Source organism: Drosophila miranda, chromosome 2, assembly GCF_003369915.1.
Source record: "Drosophila miranda strain MSH22 chromosome 2, D.miranda_PacBio2.1, whole genome shotgun sequence".
Lineage (NCBI taxonomy): Eukaryota > Metazoa > Arthropoda > Insecta > Diptera > Drosophilidae > Drosophila > Drosophila miranda.
Genome location: NC_046675.1, coordinates 9,575,851 through 9,584,757, shown reverse-complemented (window position 1 = coordinate 9,584,757; position 8,907 = coordinate 9,575,851). Strand labels below are relative to the sequence as shown.

The 8,907-nt window shown below is 42.0% G+C and overlaps 1 protein-coding gene across 1 annotated transcript; it reads right to left on the bottom strand.

Annotated features, from left to right (window-relative positions):
* Positions 1–427: 427 nt before the first annotated feature.
* On the bottom strand, positions 428–2,667 carry LOC108154575 (eclosion hormone). The gene is made up of 4 exons (XM_017284875.2): positions 2,576–2,667; positions 1,018–1,212; positions 920–948; positions 428–845 (listed from the first exon to the last, which is right to left on the bottom strand). Exons 2-4 carry the CDS (start codon positions 1,121–1,123, stop codon positions 690–692), a joined length of 291 nt encoding a protein of 96 aa, XP_017140364.1. The 5' UTR covers positions 1,124–1,212; positions 2,576–2,667; the 3' UTR covers positions 428–689.
* Positions 2,668–8,907: the final 6,240 nt, after the last annotated feature.

Below are 8,907 nucleotides of genomic sequence, written 5' to 3'. Positions count from 1 at the left end.
GGCGTATCGCAAAGCTTACACTACGACATTTGTGCATTAAAATCAGGGCCCGGCAGCGTCCTATACACAGTGCATAGGAGAGTGTTTTGCTGCTGCGCTGCCTCACGTTCCTTTTCGCCTGCTGTCTACGCACACAAACGCACTCAAGACATGTGAAAATATGAGTGCTGACCCTGGATCTCAATGATTTTTTTATTGTTCAAAGTACCAGCAGATAACCATCTGCTGAATATAGGAATCGGTACCAGAAAGCAACCCTGAAGCATCAGTGTTAAACGTAAGAACGATAAGGTAATAACTGGAGTGTTTTAATGGAAAGGGAAACCCCCTAGATTCGTGCCGGAACTTTGCATTTTTTAAGTTGAATGAAAATATAGTCTCTGAAGTCCCATTTACGGCCAGATATAAAAGACAAGCCCTTCTTGAGTATTAAGACATAATTAGTTTAGTTTATTTACGATAACATAATACCTAAGTTAATAGGAACTCTTTGGTTACGTGCTGGAAGTTCAGTTGTTTAGCAAAAGTCAGTTTCATAATCTTTGTGGTCGAGTCGAAATCAGCAGTCATGATCGTCTCTTGTTGAGCATCGCATTGACCCAAATCCGCACCTGAGTCACAGGCCATACAAAAACACACACACACACGCAAAAGCACCTCTTGGGCCAAGAGACGCCTCTACGGCGGCTCTACTCGAGGGCATTAAGGAACGGAGCTATTGAGGCAATGTCCTCACAGTCGGGTATGGCTTTGCCTTTGAACTTGAGGCAGGAGAGCGCACAGGTCTGGCCCTGGAAGTAGTCGCCGAGCATGGTCTTGCACTGGACGCAGTTGTTGAGACACACCTGTTGCAGAAGGAGTATGTGAATGTGTTAATTGGCCATATATCATTGGTTCAAGATGATTTATTGAGACAAACCTGAATGAAATCAATGCCGCCCATCGCATCTGCAAGTAAGCAATTAAAATTGAAATTGAATACGCCATGGAGGAGGACTCGAGCGATTGCGGACTTACCAAAACGCTTGCCATAGTGCCCGATGGAGGGCAGGGCATCCCCGAATTGCAGCAGGGAAAGGGCAACTACCACAACGGTGCACAGTACTAAGGGCTTGGTATTCATGATGGATGGATTCTGTGTTGATAGTATTTTTGTGTCTGATTTGTCAGATATGACCGGGAGCTGGCTGGCTGGCTTGCGACTTGGCTGGTCTAGAGCGGAGTTGAAATAATTATTATCGCTCGTTTGTCTTCTTATTTTATATACATATTCTCTCGGCCCAAACGCAGATGCGAAAGCTTAATAACGTAAAGAAGTCTGAACAGAAACAACAAAAACAACTATTGCTGAAGCCGGTCTCTGAAAGCGCAGAAGCGAGGCGAAGCCGTCGGACCACTGACGGACAGAGACACTCGAGCGCCCAGTCCCAAGTCCCAGCCCAAGTGGCGCTAAGCTACGTCAGATCTTTCAACGAATCGAAATCAATACAAATTCAATAAAACTGCCATTATAGTTGCTAAGCGTATGCAAATTTCGATTTGTTCCGAGCGATACGCAAAAAAATGTTCCTATTCAGGGATCTGTTTTGTGGCCGTTGAATTTTGCATAGCTATCAGGTGAACAGATTTAATGGCTGCTAAATGGATGTTCGGCCCATTAAATGAGTTAGAATTTATGGAATGCCACTGATAAGACTTCAAAGGAGACGCGACAGAAATGTTTTGTAAGGCAATTAAAAATACACATGTTTGCAGACCCGTCTCCCGCGTAAATTATTTACAGATCTGTCATGTCATTTTATCAATGCTGTTTATAGCTGGCGAAAAATTTCCCCCGCTTTCAAGAGCACAGCAAAAAAGTCACCGAAGTTCAGAAGGAAAGTAGCACCTAAAGAGCTTTAGGAAAACTTATCGGAAAGCTACAGCAACAGCAGCAGCAGGAAGTGTCAAGCCGCCGAACTGTAGCTGTAATTAATGCAAATTTTATGCGAATGGCAAGCGCCGGGTCTGCCGATCCGATCCGCTCCGAACCGATCCGATCGCTCATTAATTAATGGTGCTGTGAATGCATTAAAAATGTTGTAAAACTGTGGTGTGTAGAACGGAGTTGGGTGGGCCTGGCTATAACAATAAGTTACGCTTCGATATAATGAGCATTCTTTTGTCCTACACGGATCTGCCTCCAACCGGACACGCTACTGAGACGGCTAGGGCAAATGTACTGCAACTGGTTTTGGGACGCCTGCCTTTTCTTTAAACGATTTAAATTGATGCCATCCAAGCGAAACAGAATGTGGAGACTAAACTACAAAATATATACATATATTTGTGTATAAACGAATCAAATGTATCGTGGGAAATGTTTTAGTTATGCTAATTTTATGCGACACAAATTGTTTGTTTCCTAACTAATAGGCAACACGCGCCAGCATATGAGTAATAAGCCCGCGGCGATTTATGCCGCGAATACGTCACAGCCCAGCCGCTTTGTGGGCGTGACACTTGAGCCGGGTTTTAACATATGATTTTGGCCGAGCGATTTGATAATGACGTATGAACGGTACTCGACACTTACCGGTAGTTGATTGTTTTGGCGGCGAGGTGTGGGCTCTGGTCAAAAAAATGTCGGGTCGGCGTTGGCAACAAGTTTGTTTGCTGGAAACTGGTTCTAGAATAACTGCTGTCGCATTGAAGAGTTCTTTTCGTATTTATACAAAGTCCGTCGTTGGGCTTTTGTGCGAGCAAATTAATCAATTTATCTCCACAGTAAATCCACATAATTGAATATGTGCTCGCCAGCAGCAAGCTGGCAAAATGTCACTTCCGCTGGCAGTAGAGTAGTCAGCCACTTTCTTGAGTGCTTTTCACAGCAGTTGTTCGCTGGATGTAACATGTAACTTATCCAGTTTAATTGCGTTTCTTTTTGGCGCAGCCGTTACACGAAGTACTGGTAGAATTTGGATTGGTACAAACAGGAAATGCAAACAGCGCAAAAGTTTCTCTAACAACTATGAAAAGAAGCTGCTTTTTCTGTAGTTCTAAATCATGACATATTGCTTTGATTTCCTAGTCCCTGGACCAACTCGCGCTTGTGAACTCACTTCACCCCTTGCATAACAATTCAATCAAATATGGCTCACAACACAGATACAGTTTAATGATTGCAATCTTTACTGAATACAAGTCTCAACTAATAATGTATTGCGACGTATGCTGTTGTGAACTTATCCCATTGACCATAAGCTACACATTTTCTGATCGGTTTGGTGTGGTTTCATTCTGCTTTACAGGACATTTCCACCGGTCTGAACTCATGAGCCGTTTTGAGTCGGCTTTGCTATAACTACGGTGCTAACATCCTAACAGATCCTGGTCATGCTGACAGCTTTAGCCAATTCTCAATGGAAATAAAAAGGTCTAGCTGAACTAACATATTTAAATAACAACAATCATCTAATAAAAGTACAGCAATAAACGATGTGGATGGTCTGGATCAAGCCGTTCTGGCAGTGGGCTTTGGCACCATCAAGGGCGCGGACTACTGCCTGGTGAAGAATTCCTTGTCCACCAATTAGGGCAACGAATGCTACATATATCCTGATCTCAGCCCGCAAGAACAACTACGGCGTAATGACCATTCCAACTTATGTGAAAATGTAGAACAGTCTTAATTTTTGTTTTATTTTCTAGTCCCGCGGGCTCTAAATACGAATTACACTTTCATTAGCTGATGCCATATGCTCTTTTGTAACCCTAAAATTTTTAAGCTCCAATAAAAATAGATAGCTTTTATGTTCAACAATTTCCGTTTTATTAGAGTAAAGTAAAAGCATTTCTTAGGCGCATTTAAAAATTTAAATTAAACTTAACCGAAGCACTGCTTATTAGCAGTTCACTGCTTGAAAACTGTACCTTTTTTGTCAGTATGGCATCACTGCATCTACAATTATCCAAGCAGTGCAGCATGTTACTTAGCTCCGCTAGACGGCGCGTTAAAATACTTTCGAAAATTTAAATATTTTTGCGAAAGTATTACTACAATGGAATAAAACAAAGCATTCCATTCATGAAAATGTGTTTTCAAAGAAGAGCAGAAGAAAATCTGTTACAGTACAGCTTGGCGTGACCCTATTACAAGGACAGTAGAAATGCCACAGAGTTTCAGAGCAACATTAAAGGTTCCTGAACGTAATTCTGTTAGGAATATATTTTAACGATTCCCAGTTTGGAAAGAAGTCTCTCGTCGTTGGATATATTTCTTAGTCCATTTAATGACTCCCATAGAGGCAATCAATTTCTCTTCAATATAAATCTCATTATTAAAGTGCCGGGCAGATTAAAGTCTTTTTTTGACGCCCCCCCTCCGCAGGACGTGCGTTGAAGTTGCTGAAAAGCCACAACAGCAAACGTTTCCACCGATGACCAGCAATCGAATCGGGTGTATGGGTGTGGCACACCAACATCAACGCCGTCGAACAGCGAAAACTTGTATTAGTTGGAGCAACGCTCCACAGAAGACCACACAGAGTAAATCCCAGCATTTGCGATCCCACGGTCCTGCACGATATATGTATATACATATGTATATATAAATTAATTAAATATTTAATAAAACACGGTCCCTGCTTAACTAATCTAATTCTGACAAAAGTCGCACAAACATATGCATATGTGGGATATACATATATGTATAATTTTTCACCGAAAATCTGTGTTTTTTTTTTTAAATATAATGAATAATTTGATTATACATATAATATATTTGTCATATGTACATAATATACATATGTGCATAAATACATAATACAAAACCCACCCTTTTCTGCTACCTTGCAAAAGCAGAGAGAGAGAGACATAGAGACAACAGCTGCGGCTGCGCTGTCGGCTGACGTATTTTTTTTGTACACAGAAGCAGGCGCACGCAAAATCACACACATGCAGCGACAGCCGATATATCTCTCTCACTCTTGCAAGGCAGACCTGCGGCGGCGCGACTGCGCTGCTTTGAAGTCAATTTCGCAAATGGCGGCGCTGCCGATTGCTATAAAAAGACGAGCACAGTCGAATCCACGCGGCTTAATTTTTTTTTTTTAATTGAACACATCTACTCTACTAAGCTTAGTGCGCATGGAGTCAGCACCATGCGCCCAATGGCACACTAGAACCTCCGCACCTTAGAACCTCCGCACCATAGAACCACCGCACCATAGAACCCCCGCACCTTGGCGGTTGCGTCTTGAGTGCCGTCTTCCAACCCCCGGCTAACTCGTTTTGCTTACTTGCGCAAATGATTAAAACATTACCGAACACCTTCATCGGGCCTCCCATAGACCCACAAAACTCGGTCATAGTCTGTTATTTTCTTTACTCTTCACGGCTCACTCTTCCTGTCCTGAGGAAGAATCTGATTAAATTGTACCTTGTCATTTTAAAATATTTATAAAGTCTTTCCCGCGATTTGCCAAAGGCTATGCCTCTAGTTTCTGGACTCTTGGAGTCCATATTATTATTTGTTTAATTAAAAATTCAGCCTTTGATTAGGAGCAAATACTCAGCCTTGAAATATTGGTATTCATCCATGCCCTGGTCGAAGCAAACGGTACGAACGTAGCGGCAGGGTTGGGTTTGGCCTTGAAAGGGAAAACTAAGTTCCATTCTTCGTCCTTGTCTTCTATTTAATGGGCTGTCAGTGTCTGTTTATGTGGTGGTTGCACTGTAGCTTTAGATTCTGGCAAACGTCTTTGGCGGCTTTATGGGCTTCGGGGTCGATGTCACCATTACCGCATTTGGCGAGCGTTTCTCAGTGTTCTGGGGTCCCAGAATGTTGTTCTGAATGTTATTGCGTTTGCGACGAGGACGTCCGCCCGACTTGTTGGCGGAGTCCGGCACGGAATTGTCGCCACCAGCGCCGATGGCTCCATTTTTCGACGATGCTGCACCTTTGGCCCGATTGCGACGACGAGTGGCATTGCCATTGCCATTGCCAGAGCGCTTGGATTTCGGCTTGATGGTCGCTTTGCTGGGGTCGTAGTAGCTGTCCAGAAGGTTCAGAATATACGAGTACCAGTGCGCACCCTGCACTTGCGAGTCTATCACAAGTTTTGTCCTTGCTATCCTGACTTCCACCCTGTTCTTCCATGATTTCGGCGGTTTGAGGTTAATATTTATTTTTGTATTTAAATATAAAATATTATCACGCCTCGACAATACATTTGGGTGGCTTCTGCAGAATTATTAGGGTTTGTAGACGACGAACAGTAGTAGGATTGGCATTAATGAAATCGTGGCTTTTCCACCTCATTCAACCCAAAATTTGTAGCCGAACCAAACGCTGTAGTGGACAACGGTTAGTAGGACTGATGTTTTCCTCAGAGGTCGACCAGCACGCTATCATTCCGGCTACTGTCTCGTCGGCAAAAGGGTGGTGTTCTTTTTATTTGTCTATTCTGAGACCTACGATATTTGTTTTTATATTAAAAGAGCGTGCAAGAAACTAAACGACATGTACAAGTACAATTCCAGAACCGGAGAGAAACAAAACTTTTGGCCATTAGACTTCACTTACACATATGCACACGCACGCGACACGAACGGATCAAAAGTCGTCCTCAGCTGGAATGAAGGACCGCGCCCACCCTTGTGGAGAGCACAACGAAATTCCCCTTACCCCTTTGCAGTGGAATTAATAGGTAGAGAATTAGTGTTGGATATAATATGGTAGAGGGAATTATAATCCGAGCATAAGACCCTAAACGGTTCATGCAAGGAATAATTCGATCTACAAGCGTTAGAACCTAATTGCTTAGGATTTTGTTTTTGGGAACTTCCCTTCATTTTAAATTTGGATAATTGCAGTTAAATTTCACATATATATACTGTTCGGAGCAGAACCCAGCCGATTTGCTGCTTGCCAAATAGCACCTAATTCTTGGCCCTCAGCCGTTTATTTTGTTTGTTACTTATGTCTACATATGCATGTCACTCGCTTGTTTGTTAAAGCTTTGCGCTTGCTTGCCCTGCTAAACGCTCTCTGCCAGCTCGCTCTTCGCTATCTCCGCTTTGCGTCTGCCTACCGACGTCGGCCGAGCGAAGCTGCGCTTAGCGATCGGAGCGGCAATGTAAAGGGCAGGCAAGCCACACTTGCAATTTGGATGTCACGCATTAAAGAACATATCGTAATTTTATTTCTGCGCCGAGTTTTATTTAATTCGAAATAATTAGTCGGCCGATTGGGGATAAAAAACATTATCTCCACATATACTTTATGGGGTCGGAAACGATTCCTTCTGGACTTTCACCACAAATCTAATGTACCCCAATACTCATTTTGAGTATCGGGTATAAAAAGCTCAAAATTTGCGTTACTTTAATATTCGTTATTCGTATATGACGAAGAAAACCGTAATTTTATATTGTATTGTGATACCCATTATTTGTTAATGTGACACATTAGGCGTTTGTCATATTTTTTATGATTTTTTGGGTATATTAATGGCCGATTTTGACCGAAATTAACATACATGTCAGGATCTCCTTCTGGTCAGTTATCCAGTTTAATTGCTTTTCTTTTTGGCGCAGCCGTTACACGAAGTACTCGTAGAATTTGGATTGGTACAAACAGGAAATGCAAACAGCGCAAAAGTTTCTCTAACAACTATGAAAAGAAGATGCTTTTTCTGTAGTTCTAAATCATGACATATTGCTTTGATTTCCTAGTCCCTGGACCAACTCGCGCTTGTGAACTCACTTCAGCCCTTGCATAACAATTCAATCAAATATGGCTAACAACACAGATACAGTTTAATGATTGTAGGAAAAATTTGTAGCAGTGTTCGTCAATGCGCCGCCCCCCTTCGTGAAATCCTGGGTTTTATTATAGCTAACAAAATAGTGCAAAATTCAGTGAAAGTGTTTGGCTTGAGCTGCGACCCGGCCAGATCCAACATGGCTGACCGAGCTCACTGCCAAGAAAAAAGGAGATACAGATCCATGCCGCTGTACTGATCTGATAGATATGGTCATTATCTATGGTTCTGCGTTTTTAGTTTTCTCGTATCTTTAAAATTGTGGATGCCACAGATTTTCGTCCTTTGTGGGGGCGGAAGTGGGCGGGGCGAAGTTTTGAAATATTCTTGTAACAGTGACATATTACAGAAGTCTGGATATAAAATGTCGTTGCTCTAGCTCTTATAGTCTTTGAGCACTAGGCGCTGAAGGGGACGGACAGACAGACAGACAGAGCTCAATCGACTCGGCTATTGATGCTGATCAAGAATATACATATATAACGTAATTCTGTTAGGAATATATTTTAACGATTCCCAGCTTGGAAAGAAGTCTCTCGTCGTTGGATATATTTCTAAGTCCATTTAATGACTCCCATAGAGGCAATCAATTTCTCTTCAATATAAATCTCATTATTAAAGTGACGGGCAGATTAAGGTCTTTTTTTTGACGCCCCCCCTCCGCAGGACGTGCGTTGAAATTGCTGAAAAGCCACAACAGCAAACGTTTCCACCGATGACCAGCAATCGAATCGGATGTATGGGTGTGGCACACCAACATCAACGCCGTCGAACAGCGAAAACTAGTATTAGTTGGAGCAACGCTCCACAGAAGACCACACAGAGTAAATCCCAGCATTTGCGATCCCACGGTCCTGCACGATATATGTATATACATATGTATATATAAATTAATTAAATATTTAATAAAACACGGTCCCTGCTTAACTAATCTAATTCTGACAAAAGTCGCACAAACATATGCATATGTGGGATATACATATATGTATAATTTTTCACCGAAAATCTGTGTTTTTTTTAAATATAATGAATAATTTGATTATACATATAATATATTTGTCATATGTACATAATATACATATGTGCATAAATACATAATACA

Coding starts and splice junctions, on each gene's coding strand:
- LOC108154575 (XM_017284875.2), bottom strand. CDS start 1,123: ATGAATACCAAGCCCTTAGTACTGTGCACCGTTGTGGTAGTTGCCCTT. Junction 949..1,017: donor GCACTATGGCAAGCGTTTTG/GTAAGTCCGCAA, acceptor GCTTACTTGCAG/ATGCGATGGGCGGCATTGAT. Junction 846..919: donor GCGGCATTGATTTCATTCAG/GTTTGTCTCAAT, acceptor CTTCTGCAACAG/GTGTGTCTCAACAACTGCGT.